Below are 18,054 nucleotides of genomic sequence, written 5' to 3'. Positions count from 1 at the left end.
AACTCTCTCTCTCTCTCTCTCTGTCTGCGTATGTGCTTGACTCATTACAAAGTTCTTCCATATATCTCCTCCAGTTTTCCTTTTGTTCCTCTAAATTCAGTACTGTCACTCCCTTTCCGTCCCTCATTGCTCTCCTTTGAATTCCGCTGCACTTTCTCGCTAACTCTCTGATTTTTCTGTGCGCCGAGTCCATCCGTCCCTGTTGTTCAAGCGTTTCAGTCTCCTGACAGTTCTCTGCTCACCACTCTTCTCTTGCCTTCCTACATTCTCTGTCATTTCATTCTTGAATCTTCGATAGTTCATTTGATCCTCTTCATTATTTCGACCTTTCAGTCTTCTCCTGTCATCCATTTTCTGCAGGATATCGTCAGTGATCCAAGGCTTCCTCCTAATTTTTTCACTCTTCCTCAGTGCCTCCAATGTCGCATTACATGTCATCTCCTTAATCAAAGACCAGTTTTGCTCTAGATCGGTCGTTGTCCCCTCAGTAACAATATCATTGGTCAGATGAACTACATTTTTCTTTTCTCCTCTCTAAGTTTCTCAATGTTCCATCGCATGAAAGGTTTTCTTTTATTTATGTGCTTCAATTTTAATTCCACATTCATCTGCACAAGTGGTCTGAATCTCCGTCCACTCCCATAAAGGACATCGTTTTCTTAACTTGGTTACGGTATCTCTGCTTTACTAAAATGTAATCTATTTGATAGCTTCGTGAGTCATCAGGATTCTTCCATGTATATCTTCTGCATAGTAGAGTCTTAAACCACGTATTTGCAACCATTAGTCTCTCTTCTTTACATATCTCCACTAAGCGTTGTTCTCTGGTGTTTCTCACTCCTAGCCCAAAAGTCCCCACCAGCCATTTTCTTCCCTTCTCTTCCCAACTACCAGATTACAGCCCCTCATTGATTCTCACGTTGTTATTTATCGAGTTTTCCGTATTGTTTCAAAATGTTCATATGTCTCCTCAACTAAATCGTGAGCACTACTTCAGATTGGCTCATATACTTGGATAATCACCATGTCTACGGATTTTGCCACAAATCTATCTGACCATGAGTCTGTATCTCAACAATTCCACATCTACAAGCAAGTGTTCTCATAAATGTTATGGGTGCCTCCCTAGCCAGGTGGGAAGGAGCAGCAGCGTGTAGCACAAGCTTCTTGATTAGACCGGGGTTCGAGCCCGTCACCACCAAATACAGAGGATGCGGAAAGGTCAGGGAATGACCACCGTATATCCCGGAGCAATGTGGCCTTAGTTGCTAATGCTCCTAAAACCCAAATAATAATAATAATGAATCTTATGAAAATCGTAAAATTTCAAGGGCTCTTTTATATTTGCATATTTCAACGTGCTTTTATGTTTATTAATCGCAGGTATTAGAAAGGTAAATAAACTCTTAACCCATAGACTTACCTTTGCTGGAAATGGAGCCGCTAAAACCTCAGGATGTAGAAAAGCTTGTGGTGAACGGGTCAGAAAAGCAATATATCCGACGAATACAGGAAAAAGACAGTCTGCAACGAGATACCTTTCTGCATTCAATGCCGGCCCGTCAACACTCATGTCAGCTTCCTAACAGAAATAAAATTTGTGTTATTAGTTTTCAATAAATTAAAGTAGTAGTAGCGAATCTTTGATATGGAGAAGTTAAAGCCTTGATAAAATTATTAGGCTCTCTTTGGACCCAGCACTCCACAGACAAAAATTGGTACTTTTTCTGTAAAGAATTCGCTATTTCTTTAAACTGTGGTTAAATTCGTGAGATGTGCTTCAAATTCTAACAAACCATGGTTAACACAATTTATTAAACACAATTGAACTTGTACAGATTTGCTCTTAAACAGAAATGGCTTATTTTAATTAAATTAAAATGTTCAAGCTTTCTTACTAAATGCAACGTTAATAACTTTAAAGTTGAAATATGTTTCTTTAAAGAAAAATCATCAAATATACCTGTCTATATATAAGTCCAATCATTCCAGTCATATTTTTCTGAACTATCCGTCCTACCTGTCCATCTGGAGGTAAATTAATTTGAGATCTGTAAAACCACATTTAGTAAATAACAACATCAAAAATAAAAATAAAACAACATCACATATAACAATAAAATAACATCCAATATAACAATAAAATAACATCCGATATAACAATAAAACAACATCCGATATAACAATAAAACTACATCCAATATAACAATAAAACTACATCAACTATAACAACAATACAATATAATACAATCCATTAACCATAACAGAAAACACAACTGAAAAATTGTTACGAACATCTCCTTACCAACAATATCTAAAATAATGTACACCTCTCTACAAAATTAACAGACCACGCAGAAAACGTGGTGTAACTCCTGCAGCTTGCAATGAAGCTGGACACACTTTGATATGGAGGTGTACAAGGGGATTTTAGGGGTTGTATACCAAAGTGTGCAACCCCAAATCGATACAAGATAATTGTGGCCATGTAACGCTCAATTATATAAACTTGCAGTAACAAAGGTATTTAAGAATTGAGTTACCTAAAGTGTTTAGAAATTACCATAATAATTAAGAACTTAATATAATTAGAACATAATTAAGACATCATTGAACTAAATAAACACAGACTTAAAAAATAATGTTTTTTTTACAAAAAAATCATAAAAAGTTTATTTTTGAAATTTAAACGATTTTTTAAAAGAAAATAATATCTTACTCCATACTTGAATTTCATTTTCTGAGACAGTATTTCAAAGGGGGCAGCATACTTCAATTCAAGGAACGCAAGATTTCCATTTTCATCCTTCACCACTTGTCTACTAGGTGGATACTAAGCAAAGAAGGCAAAATAATTAATTACCAACCAGCCGCTACACTGAAGATTTGTATTTGCACACAGGCATACATCAGAACGTACGATAACAGTTAATAATCATGTAGCAATCCATGGCAAGAAAGTTTTAAAAAAGAGCGCCTATAAATAAGGAAATCAAGGGGTTATATTGTATTAACTTTATCGCTGCTAGAATTGTTTGTTCTTTGCAAATTTCATTGTCCTACAAAGTTGATTCTTCAATAGTTTTGAGCTCTTTCACTTAGAAGAAATTGTTAAAACTTTAATTGCTGGGCCAAACGGAGTTAATGGATGGAATAACAAAATTAATCACAGAGATTCTTACCGGAATAGCCGCTACATTCAAAGTTACATGTTCCAGGTCCCTACACTCCTGTGCATCGAGAAACTCAAGTTCTTTGAAGTTCTTTGTGATATAAATTTCCTTTCTGAATTCTTTCGAATTTGTTGGAAATGATGGCCTTTGGAAAATATGAACTACAAATCGTTTACGTTTCTGAAAAAAAAAGTTAATATTAGTTCACGCAGGCTATTGATTTCTAGAGATGGAAATGGATTCTAAAAGGTACACTATACCATGACATTCATATAACTCTATAAACCTGGGTAATAATAATATCTTAGTAATATATTCCCTCTCCAATTTTATTTTAGAAATTTGTGTAAAGCTAAAGAAGATAAAAATTAATCTTAAGTAATCGATGTTAACATCGTACAATCATTTATCAATATCCATAACAATATCTATATCAATATCCATAACAATATCCATAACAATATCCATAAATGGTCTGTAAAGCTTACAGATGTGGAAACTTACGCTTGGTGCGATGGGTTCTTCATGTTGATAAGCAGTGATAAATACAGCTTTATATATGCCTTCAAAAGAGGTATGAAATTCAACTGATGAAGGGGTGTTGTTCAACGGGTCATCATAGAAAATGTACCATCGGTTCAGAAATTTTATCCTGCGATCCACCTATGAATAATACAACATCTTTTGTTACTTCTCTTCATCGTCCATTAACCTAAAAGATTGTTCATACTTTATTATAACACTGGTATGCAAATCATAGATGTCAGACCCCTGACGATGGCAGACCTATGGGTATGTTAGTTTTACTTAGTTAAGGTGGAAACGATGGCTGTCCTACAGGTCAAACGTAGCCCTACTCTGTATTCGGTTTTTGAATTATAAGCTTTCTCGCAACTACCTGTGTTCACTAATACTTTTGGTCGTACTCTGTAAGTTCACGTGCCTACTAAATACGGTTAATAAGTGTATTCTTGCTTAAATGATGAGTTATTTTTATGGCTTTGTAGGTTTTGGCAGGAACTACAGAGGCCGTATTCTGTTTTTTCAAGTTGTTAATATGAAAGGTTAAAATTTGTAAGTTTCAAGATGAATACTGATCAGAATATCCTTATTCTTTAGTGTCTTCGTTAAGAGGGTGAAGAATTGTCATCTAGCTCGTTTCATTTCCCAAAGTGTGTTTCGTTGTTATAAGTTCCAGTAAACTACTGTGAGAGAGTAATGTTTCTAGCCTTTCCTGCTGATAACAGGGGCAGTTAACTAAAATATTCTTTATTGTGAAAACAGTATGGCAGTGGGTACACTGCAGAGGGACTTCGAAACTCAGAGGCAAAGATAAGTAAAATGAGATTATCCGATATTGGCTGTAGCAAGAATCAATTCTTAACTTACTTTTCAGATGCTGGAAGTTCACAAAGATGGTTGGGATTTAATTTCCATAAGTTTCTTTTTGCCACATATTTTGGCGCAACGAGCATATTTCGTATAATGGTTATGTAGTTTTGGCCATGAATCATCATATCGATTAATTTGAATTTATTGTAGCCTGATCTGCATTTTGATTTCTGGGCATTCTAGAATCAGCTGAGATCCTGCTTAAAACCACAATTTGTTGCTTGTCTCGTGACTGGATCAATTTGGATCTGGTTTGTTTCAGCAGGGGATGATAATTGTGAGTTTCATTCTGCATTGAGTTGACAAAGCATAAAGAATCGCAATAAAAAATACACTACATGATGATTTGAAGTTCTAAGTGCTCAAGGGTTAAGCAGATGGTAAAAAGTTCTGTAAGGAAATTGCTAAACTCTGTTGATAGAGAGGCTGAAACAGTGGAAACAAGTAAGCACAGGTAACAGGTAAACACAGCACCAACCATTTTTCTTTATGCCGATCCATCGGTGAGCCATCGAGCATATTTGGATCTCGATAGCACCCAAGGAACTGTCAGGGAATGTCTTCCCCACTGACTGAAGTAACTGTAACTGTTTTCAGATAAATGTAACGGATGATCTGCATCTTTACAGATTTTGTCAATCCATGAAATCAGATTTGAAGAAATCATGAAGTCTAATGCTTGCAGGTTTGTTTAAAAGACGTTTATTTCAATACATTGCGAATTCTGATGCTTGAATAAGCTCCAACTCATCATAAGATGAATTGGCAGGCTTCAAATTTTGGATACATAGTTTACTAGTAATATTCTCCTTCTGATATCTAATGATGGCTTGTGAGATATATATAAGTTTTGGGCTATTCGACTACTGTACTCTCCTTGGCAGAGTGAAGCTATAGACCAGACTTGATGAGATTGGAGATCGATAGAGATGGAGAATGCCAGAACAGTCAGAGCCTCAGTTTTCGACAGCTATTACTCGAAGAATTTTATCTTTTTCCAGGAATTTGGTTATGATTTACTTTATATATGCTAGGAAGTTAAGTTTTTAGTCGCGTTAGTATATAATGCGGCTATCATCTTCCTCATGTCCGTATCTTTCTCTCCGCCTATAAAACTCACCTCCCAGTAGATGAATATGCTATTGGTATTCTCTAGAAACCTATGCAGTTTATTTCTATACTGCGCAATGAATTCTTCTTGGGGTAGAAGGCTCAATTATATCAATTTCTGTATGTGCCTCAAGGTTTGATTCTTTTTGTTCAGATTGATTATCCATGTCTATTTGGGATTCTTTGACACCAACAGCTGTTTCCGATTCTTTTTGTTTAGGTATTGCATTTGATGAAGATGCATTTGATGGATTCATAGGACAGTGATACTAGCTTGCTCTGCATTTATTTGATTTATGGGTTGTGTTCGTATTGAGAGAACAATTCTTACCGTCTTTCCGTAAGTGGTAAAGGTCTCTCTGTGTTTCAAACTGCTTCTTCTGAAGGAATATAACATTCGTAGTTGTAGTAGTAAGGTTTTAGTAACATCAGCAACCGAGCCATATTGCTTCTTATATACAGTCGGTAAATTTAATGTCTTCTATGATCGATTTTCTGTTTTTCTGGACGACATATCCGAGTTTCCGGGAGGGAAAACCATGCTACCCTCGCCTGAGACCCACCAACTCAGCCAAGTTGTGAAAAAGGCCCATAAAATTCCTCACGCCATCAAAGTGGATCCAATTCAAGTATGTTCTCCCCGGTGTGGGGTGGATGGTGAGTTTAGCAACTGTGCTGTCCACGAGTGCAATTTACTCAGTGGCTGATCACATAGTTAGTGAAATATATAAAATGTAAGAGAGTTTTGATTAACTGCTCTTACTGTTTGTTGCTTTGCCATGATTGGTGAATTTTCATTTATCATATTGATGCATGTCTTTGAATGCTGGACTTGGCTTTTTAATAGGCATTTTTAAAGTCCATGATTCTCCGTTATAAGGAAAGTTTTCAGCCTTGTCAAGTATCAAAGCAATCAAATACCTTATAGGAACTAATGATAAAAAAAAGTCTGTGAAAATAAGAAGAAATTCTTATCTGTAGATGAAATTCTGTTTCCACGGATATATCGGCTTATCTAAGTGTAAGTTATGATCTCTGTTTTTTGCAGTTAAATTTTTTTGATAACTGAATTGAATAAAATTACCACTAGAGCAAAATCCGAAATGAAATACTGTATACACAGTACCTTCCGGTGAGCCCTGCGATTAGTTTCTTAAAATCTTCTGATGTGATATACGTATAAAGGTCGTGCCGGAGTATGAATATGTCATTTTAATTTATCAGATTATCTCTCGGATTAATACATAAACTTTATAAATCTGTTTTTTCTGATTCTTTTAAAATTTTATAAATGATAATTAAATATTTTACAAACCTTACTTTTTTTAGAATCTCCAGAGATTTTTCTAAATCTTCGGTATCATAAATCACAGTAAATTTTCTCCATCGACTTTCCTTATCTTCTATGTTAAAAGGATCTGCTATTTCATTCAGGAAATCGATACCTTGATCTTCTCTCATCACAAAATACGAGATCTCTGTTCTACGAAGGGCTTCTAATACGCATTCTTCAGTCATTTTTCCTGAAAAAGGCACATTTGAGACTGTTTGAATCTCATCTATCAAGGGATATTCCGATTAATGAATAATACGGTATTTAGCATATTCTGTTAGTAGTGCTGAATTTAGGGATCAGTAGTACAGATAAATATCTCCTGCTCCAAAGAAACGTCACTTCAATTAAATTTGTTTCTCCACTCGATTGTGGAATTATCGTTAGTGAATAGAATTTCTCTAGAGTATTCGTATGGTGGATTCCTCCTAGTAGTAAGCAACAGATCACTACTAGGAGGAATCTAGTAGTAAGCAACAGATCTGTGCAGCATGAACGGTGCCTGCCACTTTATTTTTACCACCGAGATTTCGGTAATAGTATGCAAATTGGAAAGGTCACGTAGTTATGACCCTGTGCAGAAAAGCCTTCTAGAGCCCAGTGACCCGACTAGTGTCAAAATATGTTTAGCAAAAATGGACTTTCAAGTGTTATAATCGGTTGTTCACATTGGAATATCGTTAAAGCAGAGAAGATGGCAATATTGTTGAGTTTACGAAGACTGGTGGTATTCTAGTCTTCAGTGGATGGTAGAACTTCACAATACATTGTGAACAGAGATAACTGCTGCTGGAATTGTAAAGTATCGGAGAGAGGTGCTCCACGTCTGTGATGAATTATCAAGTGCAATCAGAATCAAACTACGAAAAAATTAACCTCTGCATTTCATATTAGGTATATGTTATCCGCCTTAGGATCGATGCTGATGGAATCCTTCCTCTTGTTGGTGCTACACATGAGGGGGCATGAATTCAAATCGAGGAAAGGCGGCTGCAGGACAAATGTGCGGAATCTCCAGAGAATTTGCTAAATGTTTGGTACTGTAAATCAGAGTACATTTCTTCCAACTTCCAACTAGTGATGTAGAAGTGGGTAGTTTAAAATTCTAGGAAGAATTAGACAAACTGTTGAAGGAAATGGAGAAGTGATATGGGAGGCGTTGACTTTCTTTTTTTGGCTAATGATTATAGGATTGCTCTCTAGAATATTTTTCCACTACTCTTATTAATACTACTATATGTATATTGTGCCCGTAATTGTACTTTTTGTGTTCGGTAAGTTTATTATCGCGGGATGAAAAACACAAACAAACTTTCTTAACTAAAAATCATGTAAGCAAGCTATGCCTGAGATTGACTAACTCACCCAAGTTGTGCTTGCGAAAAAGCCCATAAATATTCGTCGTCTCATTGACGGGTTCCACTCAAGAATATTCCACCAGATGTGGGAGGACGGCAATTATAATCGTTGTGCTGCCCCCGGGTCATTACAAGGCAAACCTATACCAGCACTAAAGGAAGATCGCTACAAATAATGCACTATATATCTAGAAGACTATCACAAATGCCCACGATTTCGGGCCCTAGCCAGAAAATACTATTGTTGTTTTGGTTCAAGGAACGCAAAAAAGAAAGGATTGATGGCATGTGGAGTCCAGTCACTCCAGAATTAAGCTTCTTGTATCAATGAGAATAATCAATTATGTATAAGAAACATCAAATATTACTAAAATGATTATAGCTAATTATTATATTAGGATACATTGAATGGAACATTATCAAGGGCTAGAACTATAATCATCAATAGTCATCTGTTTCTGATTGCAATCTGCCAGTAATAGAAATACTTAATAATATGAACAAATGTCAGAGTTAGAAAGATATGATAAAAAGTAATAATTTATTAAAATTTATAAGCATACTGGCAAAATAACAGCTAGCCCAACAAATAGCGGACTGAACAAATATATGCACAAATTATATACATGAGAAGAGAGGGGTAGGAAGCAAACAGTGAGAAAGAAATAAGCTACAGTTAATATGTCTAAGTGAGGAAAGAAATAGGATAGAAAGAGTACCCCATTCCAGCTCGAATACTCTAAAACTTAGAATATAACAGATACAGATATGAAAAGAAGATCAAAGCACATAGCAATAGTAGTCGGGCATATTAGGAGAGTAACTGCCTGATTAATGAGGCGGGGTACCGGTATTTCAATAAGACCTAGAGCTATCATCGAATATTCAAAGAATCAATTAAATGAAACTAAATGGGAATTAGAGAAACAGATTCCCGATGAAATGATAGGACAAAGTTTCCAGAATGATATATGTATTATCCATCGTGTTGCGCAATCGAGCAGAGGTTTCTTTAAATTATTTTAGAAACATTTGGAGGCTAAAGTTGGAATTCGTAGTTTTCGGACAAGTTCTCGATAATCACTAAAAAATTTTCCTAATTCAGCATCCTTAAACGCATCTTTTATTGCCAATTAAAGTGCGTCCGCTGCAATTTTTTTCCAATAAGCAGATTCCTACAGGAAAGACTGTTATCATCGGAGAAACTAAATCTATCAAATTCATTTTTCTCTTGGAGCTTCGCTTTCACATTCATCACCATTTCTTAGCAAATTAACAAATTTAATCATATTTGACCCATTATCAGTAACTGAGTAAATCTGTTGAATTCAAACGTTATATTTTATAAAATTTGGTGGATTAAATTTTTATATATTCCTGTTTGCCTTTCTTTCAGTTTTTCCATAACAATAAATACAGGTATTTTACCGTCTTTCAAAAATTAGTGACAATAATCTAGTGGCAACATCCACTTCAAAGAAATTATTCGCTTTTCTCTTTTAATGCGCATTCTTTGGAAAATGTTTGAGGACATTCCCAGTAAAATTACTATATTTATCCGCGTTGAGCTAAAAATTGCGACCACTTACTGTAATAATAGGTTAGAAAATTTTGGATTTGATCTTGCTTTGGTTAGGCGTCAATTGCTATTAGAGATGGCAGATTACGTTCTGCTAACTGCTATCTCCTGGTAGCCAAGAGGCCAACTCAACAATTACAACATACCAAAACATATTCCACACGAACGTTCAGTTACAGTGGAAAGGACAGTGATTATAACCATTGTGCTACCCGCGCGGACGAATTATTAATGAAAGTGAGATTTTTCAGTGCCACAGATGCAATCGGTCGTGAATCTTCATTGCGGCATATGGACTGAACTCGCAAGCACCATACATAACAGCCACTCGCACTAACCACTGACTACTGCCAGCTTGGTCCAAAGGTCACCGTGGGCGGTGAAACAAATCTACAAATAGTTGTTTATTTGCTTGTTTTAGAAAAAAAAGAAAACTCAGAATTTTAACAAAAGAGAGACTCCGGTTATTATTTTCGTTATTCTAGGAAAAATGAAGTCAAACTCTAAGCCAAGATTTCAGAAGAGTAGCAATTATTTTGTACAGTGATAGAAGAGAATATCGGGATTTGACTTTTTATTCTTTTTTAAAGTGCAACTAACCATTTCTGAGTATTACCTACTGGTTTGTTTCTTATAAAATTATATTATTTTTATTTTTTTACATCTGAAATTGTCTAGCAAAAATAAAGGAATGTAGATTATGACACATATTCAGTGTTCACCATTAAGATGATTCATTCAGATCAAAGATGCATGAACACAGTCTTATCTAATAGCAACCTAGTAATTTCAACTTACTGGAATTTCGAGAATACAAGTACAAAATGCCATACAGTAAAGAATCTTCATTCTTGTATATCCTTTTGAGGAGTTTCGACATCGCAAGACACTTCCATTCTGCAAGAAGAATAATTAGCCATGACTGTTAGAGAACTATAGGTCATTGAAATGCAAATTCAATTATTAATTTTTAAATTAATCTGTGCGTTGTTCTTAAAATATTGGGACTTATATTGATACATTTGTAGTCAGTGAATCCTGAGCTACTCTATAAGATACTACCGATTTTTGTAATTGCTTAAGTTAGGGAGGTAAGATAACACTGCGTCATGCAATGCAATAATTGTATTTGATCTGTTTTATAGTATGATTGGTTGGTTGATTGTAGTAGGGTTTTGGCTCATTAGAAACTTGGGCCATATTGCGCCGTGGATGTATATGGCCTAATATATATTATAATATGTCTGTAAATTGGTTGTGAATTGTGGTCGCTATGATGTTTACTGGAAGAAAAACCCGAGTTTCCGGGAGGAAAAAAATGTTACCCTCGCCTGAGACCGACTGAGTCACATTCCCCCACAGTGTGGGGGAAATGATGATTATACTTATTCTAAGGTTAATCTTTTACAATATTTTCTGATCCTGTATGAGTGAATCAGTGCTTTAAAAAAAATGAATATAGTTTAAACCCTTTTAGGATTTTTCAAGATACTTTTCGTCAGGTCTTCAGACAGTAAGTCTATCTCATTTAGAGGTTCTGTCGGGTCTAAAATCTTTGACGAGTCTCATTATCCACCTACCCACGTATACCTTCTTATGTTTCCTCACTGAGGATAAAAAAATTTAATATTTCTGCGAAGCGTTTTTCAGTTGAATCTCTTCCAGAAATTATTCGTCCAAATTATTAAAATATAAGGAAAGTCAGAAATCTGTGATTCTTTCCTCACATAAGTACCTATCCAGCTGATCTTTGATTTTAAAATATTACGTAACTGAATATTTCAAATTATTTGATTTATTTTTTAAAATTTTTATTAAAATTTCATTGCCAAATTGAAAATTGATTATTATTATTATTATTATTATTATTATTATTATTAGCCATATGGTACAAGGAAGCCTGAGGCTTATGCTGCACCAGCCAAAAAAAAAAAAAAAAAAATTCCCGAGTTATCATGAGACAGAGAGAGAGAAGTAGAAAGGAATCACCAAGAAAGAGAAGAATGATGATATCCAGCTCAGGACCCTGGGTATGCCAAGCCCATACTCACCAGATGTGAGCCCCCGGGGTTTATACAGAAAGGAAAAGAGTTTACTGCAGGGATTTACAAGATTCGCATTTTTTTCTGCCAGAAAGAAAATGGCAATGAATAAAATAGGGAGTGGCTCATATTTTCTGAAGCAACTAAGTGTGTCTATTGTTACATTTTCTCAAAACATTCTACTCGATGTAATGATTTGAAAAATAGATAAAATATATTAAAGGAACATGAACGTGTTAAGGGTCATAATACATCGATGTGTGTTTTTATGAAAGAGACCTTCAGTAGCTAGACGTATTGATACAGTACTGGCCAAGAAAAAAAACTGAGATTGATTATTGGGGACGAGTTTTGAAGAGTACTGTTGCAACTGTTAAGTGCTTATCGATATTAGGAATTGCTTTTAGAGGCCATAGAAAACATTCTATTTTTAATAGAAAAGGAAATTTTTAGAATTACATAAAATATCTGGCAGTTTGATGCTTTCCTTAAAACGAATGTAGAAATATTTGTTAATCCCAGTCGAAGAAAGGTTAGCTACTTATCACATACAATTTCTGACGAATTGGTATAATGGCCCGCGAAGTTAAAATCGTTTGTGAGGACAAAGAAGCCTTGTATATTTCTGTACACGTTGGTTGTTCAACACGTTACTCGTGTTGATCAACCAACATTTGTTCTGAGATACGCAAATCGAGAAGGTAATGTTTGTGAAAGGTTTATGGATTTGAATAGCATACGCCAGTTTTCCATTGGCTGGCAAATATTCCTGTTTATAGGCTAAAATATACGCATTGTGTCCAACTGAAACTTATGCACCATGGGCAAGTTACTCATTAAATTTAGTGGGCACTACACTGGTGCTTTAGATTACTTTGTGCAAAACGTGTATGAATTTTTATGCCTCTTGGTGTATGTGTTTTTTATGCAATAGCTATGGCGAAAATGTCCTAAATATCAAAGATGGTAGAAGAGATTTTCAACCTTCCCGGAATGGGACTTTCTTTTGCTCAGGTTGCCTCACTCGGCATAATCAAGTGAATTAAATACTGAAGTTCATTAGACATTTCTGAAATGGACAGTGACTGTAGATGAGAATTTTAGTAATCTTAAAACATTCAACAGTTCTAATCCTAGTAAAATATGATTAACTAACTCGCTGCTCTAGCTCAATTTCTTCAACTAGGCTACTCAGGAGCACACGTGACCAAAAGGGATAGCATAGCCCAAAACCCTGCAAATTTTTCAGATTGACGCCTAACAGTGCCACGGACTTGTGGCGGGCGTCATTCCTCAGCTTTTGTCAGCTTTTGTCCTTTTGCTTTATCTAAGGGAATATCTAACATTTGGATATTCCAGCCAGACCCGATTATCCGCATCCAGCATGAGTGACGTAGAATTTGAGGTCATTGCTGTTAACCAAGACCGGCAGCCCATGCCTGCCCCTACCACACCCAAGATGAAACCAACCAGAATGAGGTAACAGAAGACACTGATGACGCGAGGCCTTCCGCCTCTAGAAAAGAAACAAGACGCCAACTGTTCCCAGATCGGACAGAGAGACTAGGAGCATTAGGGAGCTTAAGAATGCTCAGATGACTGCTCCGACACCTAATGATATCCAGGACGAGGGAAATAAACTGTAAGAGACTAGCTCCGTACTTGCTCCCACTCTTCCAGAAGGAACCCTGCCGGAACAAATCTTAGCTCTTAGAGCTCAACTAGAAACCTTGATGGCATAATCGAATAACAGAATTACCACAGGTATGCGTGGCGAAATAGTTAATATATGAACAAAGATCGAAACCTTATTGCACAACTCCCACGTTGGGCAGGAAAAGGCAAATACAAAATTGAAGGCAATCCTCCTTGATAGGGCAAAACAAATGTCATAGCGTGCCCTATCATAAGCCGACACGCTGAGGATGTCGGCTGACAAGCTGCCAGTCCCCGCCAAACAAACTGCACCAAAGAAAAGACCACTAATCCAACAACTCAACATAGTGATTGTGAAACCTGCATCTGAAGGCATGACCAAAAACAGAGAGGGAGTTAAAACAATTGTGGTCACGAAATTGAAGGAAGATTTAAGGACCACCAAGATTAAATCCATCTGAACACCCCGGACAGTCGGAGTCATTATAGAGACTGAAACGCAGGAGGAAGTTGCCAAAATCTTAGCGACTCCACGGATACAGGCGCTTGGGCTAGTTGCGGAGAAACCCAAGAGAAAGCGACCAGCGATCATCATTTTTGTCGTTGACAAAGATATTACTCCAGAAATATTAAAATAAGAAATATACCATAGAAATCTCCAGACTGACATCCCAAACGCAGAAAAAGAGAGCATAATCATGCCAAAATACAATACAAAATCAAGAAACGGGGGGAGCTATCAACTGGGCAGTAGATCTTTACTACAGAATTTTCGACGGGAAGTGAATCGGAGGAGGAAAATCTTCCAGAGTGCCAGGAGATCTTGACCTGCCGCTGAGGTTGAAGAATTAAGACAACAATATAGGAACATCCGAAATGAGTACACTGCTCTAATTAGAAAAAGAAAACAAAAATCATGGGAAGATTTTGTCACCTCAGTTGGAAATCAAAACCCCTGGGTGGGGGTCTTGATTTCCAACGGAGGTTCTGAGGTATATATACTGAGGTATATAAGGTTACTACCAACAAACTCCCCAGGGGAGAAGTTATCCCGCCAACCATAACAACAACGGGAAGTATGACAAACACCTGGACTAGCTCAATAAATAATATTCTTTATGCAATCTTTAAGCAGCCAGCAATGGTAACAACCCCACAGAAGCTCTTGCTATGCAGAGAAAACGATGACTACAGTACGGAAACAACGGAACCAACATTTACTTTGGAGGAACTTAACTTAGCAGCAGCAAGAATTAGGACACGTAAGTCACCGGGTCTGGACAAACTCGAGCCAGAAATTGTTAAGAAACTAATTGAGTATACCCCACACCCTCCTTTGGACCTCTTCAACCACTGTCTCCAAGTAGGATATTTCCCAAGTGCATGGAAAGTAGCAAGTGTACCCTTGATCCTAAAAAAAATGGGGTGGGTTGTGTACGTGAACACAACCGCAATCGTTTAAGGCGTGAATCCGTCTTTGTGTCATTAGAGGAAGGGTAAGATGTAAATGAATAAAGTCTTGATGGTTATAAGTGAAGTATAATTTTATTTATCAAAGGCCGATGATAGGAGAAGTAAGATATGTATGGCATAGTATTTACATCGATGTTTCTTACAAATGTTAAAGCTATATAAGTGTTGCCCAGAGTAGAGGGCTCTATAGAAATGTATTTCGAGTTGAAATACATTTCTATAGAGTCGGCGACGCGAAATGTATAAAATGGCGACGCGAAATGTATTTCTATTGAAATACATTTCGCGTCGCCATTTTCAGTGTTCACGCGCAAGCGCTACTGCCCCCCCCTCACCGCTGCACTTACCCACTACCCACCATTTTATATACGGACATAAACCCTCTATCCAACAAAAATTTCATTATTAGATTATCATTTATAGTTTATGAGATATAAGCGCGACAATTCTTGCCATTTTTGGTCACTAGAGTTTTCGTAGAGACCCTTCCCCTATACCGGACCGAATTTAAAGACGTATTCATGTCAAAAATGCAAACAAGCCGCCAGATAGACCAGACTCCTACCGCCCAGTTGCTCTTCTCTTCTCTCCTGCCTTAGCAAACTTTTTGAACATCTCCTACATAGCAGAATAACAACATATTATGTCAACGCCAATCTCCAGTGACAAAACCAGTTTGGCTTCAAGAAGGGATGATCAGCTATCGACGTCACAGCCGTGAAAAGCTCTACCAGGAAATATTTCCTTGCAATCTCAATTGATTTCGCCGGGGCGTTTGACTCATTCTGTGGTCAAGCGTCCTGGGTAGACTTCGAGTCACAAACGGCAACAAAACCCATATTTTTGCATCCACAGCTATCTCTCGAACTGTAGCATAACTGTCAGAACACCATACAACCAGATCACTCGACCGATCTACAGGGGCTGCTCATGCAGTCTGTGCTGGGGCCCCTCTTCTGGAACATCGTCCTAGACAAATTCCTCTCTACCAGCCCAGCAAACTTCAATACTTAAGCGTACGCAGATGGCCTGGTCCTTACCCTGGAAGCCGATAACAGAGCACAGATTGAAGATATATGAAATAGAGCACTTGCTACCCTACAGAATTGGGCGAATGAGCACAACCTCCAGATCTCACAGGACAAAACCTGCTCCATACTTCTTAAAGGAACGCTGGATATCCGAAGACCTCCACAACTAAAAATACAGGGCAGAACTGTCAAGCTTGTCAGAGAAATGAAGTATCTAGGAATCATCCTGGACAAGAAACTATCCTTTACCCCTCATCTGATGTATCTACGTAAAAAGATCCGTAACTACGTCTCACTTGTAAACAGAGTCTCTAACTGCGACTGGAGATTGAAGAAACGAGCTCTTTCCACATACTACAGAGCCATCTTCATACAAATAATCACATAGGCAGCAGGAATCTGGTACACAAAGCCATAACAGTCAACTACAGAAAGCTTGAAACAATACAACGAGCAATGTTACTGACCATCACCAGGGCGGTGTGCACGGTCAGCACCCACACCATTCAGGTGCTGGCCGGTGTGCTACCCCTGGACCTTGAAGTCGTCGGATGAGGGTTACAATATCACCTCTCTAAGGGCAAAGACGTATCAATCATGGATTACGCAACAGACCCAGCTAACACTGCTAAAGCAGAGAAAAAACGCCTGGCCCACTACCTACAACAAACTTGGCAATCCAAGTGGACCAACTCCGCGAAAGGAGAGATTACGAGATTGTTCATTCTCGACATTACTAGGGTTTATACGGAAATGCCGAAATGCTTCTCCCCTGGTCTCCATGCCACGTTCTTCTTAACCGGCCACGGGCCGATCAAAGGGAAATTACAAGCACTAGGCATTATTGATGACCCCCTATGCCACTGTGGTTCCCCGGAAAGCTGGAGCCACTTAATGTATGACTGTGAGCTCTATGAAGATTTAATATGTACTCTACTCACCAAAATCCACTATCTTCCAAACGACCGGGAGAAGCACGTCCTTGATAATGTCGAAGACTACATTGGCTTCACGCACTTTGGTCAAGAATTGTTCACCCGACGTAGGGGACGTCCACGAATACAAACTTGAAAATTGTACAGTACCAGCCACAACTCTCGACGTAGCTTTCAAACACTGACTGGAGCCTCAACTGAGAGAGAAGTTCCATTAACTCACAGCAGAAGATAAGGAACCTGACACACTCAAACCCCATCAAGCGCCATCTGACGATTCGAACTAGGTGCCTAACCTAGTTCCCTTTAAATCCCCCCTAGGCGGGGGAGGAGGATACGGGTTTCTGTCTCCTCCCCTCCCCTGCCTCCCCCTTCTTCTCCTGGTGGGACCTGGGCCTGCCTCGCTGCTTTTTGGAGTCAACTTCTCTATCGTCCCCATACTTTGTCTTTTTCCCCAGTCTTCAGTCTCCTTCCCCACTCTCCCTAGACTGTCACTGTACACCCTACACAATGTAAAAATTTCAGCAACGTACAAAATTAAACTATATTAATATAAGCTTCTTTTGACCTTACCTAAATTTCATCTGTTTTTCCCCCATTTTTCTGGTGGCAGGACCTCCCAGAGTGAAAATTCAATATTACTGGGTACCTGGTCTGCCTCCACGGGGCGGGATGGGGCAACGTTGGGTCCCCAGCAGGGGTTTAGCGGCTAAATAGCCAGATGAACAACGATAATAACACTACAGTTACAAAATCCATACACTTTTAAATCTCTGGACTCTACAGTGAACTGTTACACCTATAATGAAAGCAACGCGGAGATGGGGGAACCCTTGGTACCGTTAGACACAAACACACTATACATTATATATATATATCTACTCCGACAGTATAGTTGCCTAACAATTCAAAAAGCGAGAGGTTTCTTAACTTTTATTAGAAAAAAAGTTGAAGAAAAGGGTGTGGTTATCA

The 18,054-nt window shown here is 37.7% G+C and overlaps 1 protein-coding gene across 1 annotated transcript in view; it reads left to right on the top strand.

Moving 5' to 3' along the window:
- The first annotated feature begins 14,784 nt into the window (after nucleotides 1-14,784).
- The window catches only part of LOC150084105 (putative glutamate receptor), a 57,546-nt gene continuing 54,276 nt past the window's right edge, over nucleotides 14,785-18,054 (top strand). Inside the window, exon 1 of the mRNA XM_090376117.1 lies at nucleotides 14,785-14,905. Coding sequence (XP_090232243.1) covers nucleotides 14,785-14,905 — 121 coding nt within the window. The remainder of the gene's footprint in view (nucleotides 14,906-18,054) is intronic.

The sequence above is a fragment of the Mastigoproctus giganteus genome, chromosome 6, assembly GCF_048544385.1.
Source record: "Mastigoproctus giganteus isolate SK-2022 chromosome 6, ASM4854438v1, whole genome shotgun sequence".
In the NCBI taxonomy this organism is placed as follows: Eukaryota; Metazoa; Arthropoda; class Arachnida; order Uropygi; family Thelyphonidae; genus Mastigoproctus; species Mastigoproctus giganteus.
The sequence above is the reverse complement of the archived record's forward strand: the minus strand, read 5'-3'. Positions and strand labels throughout refer to the sequence as shown.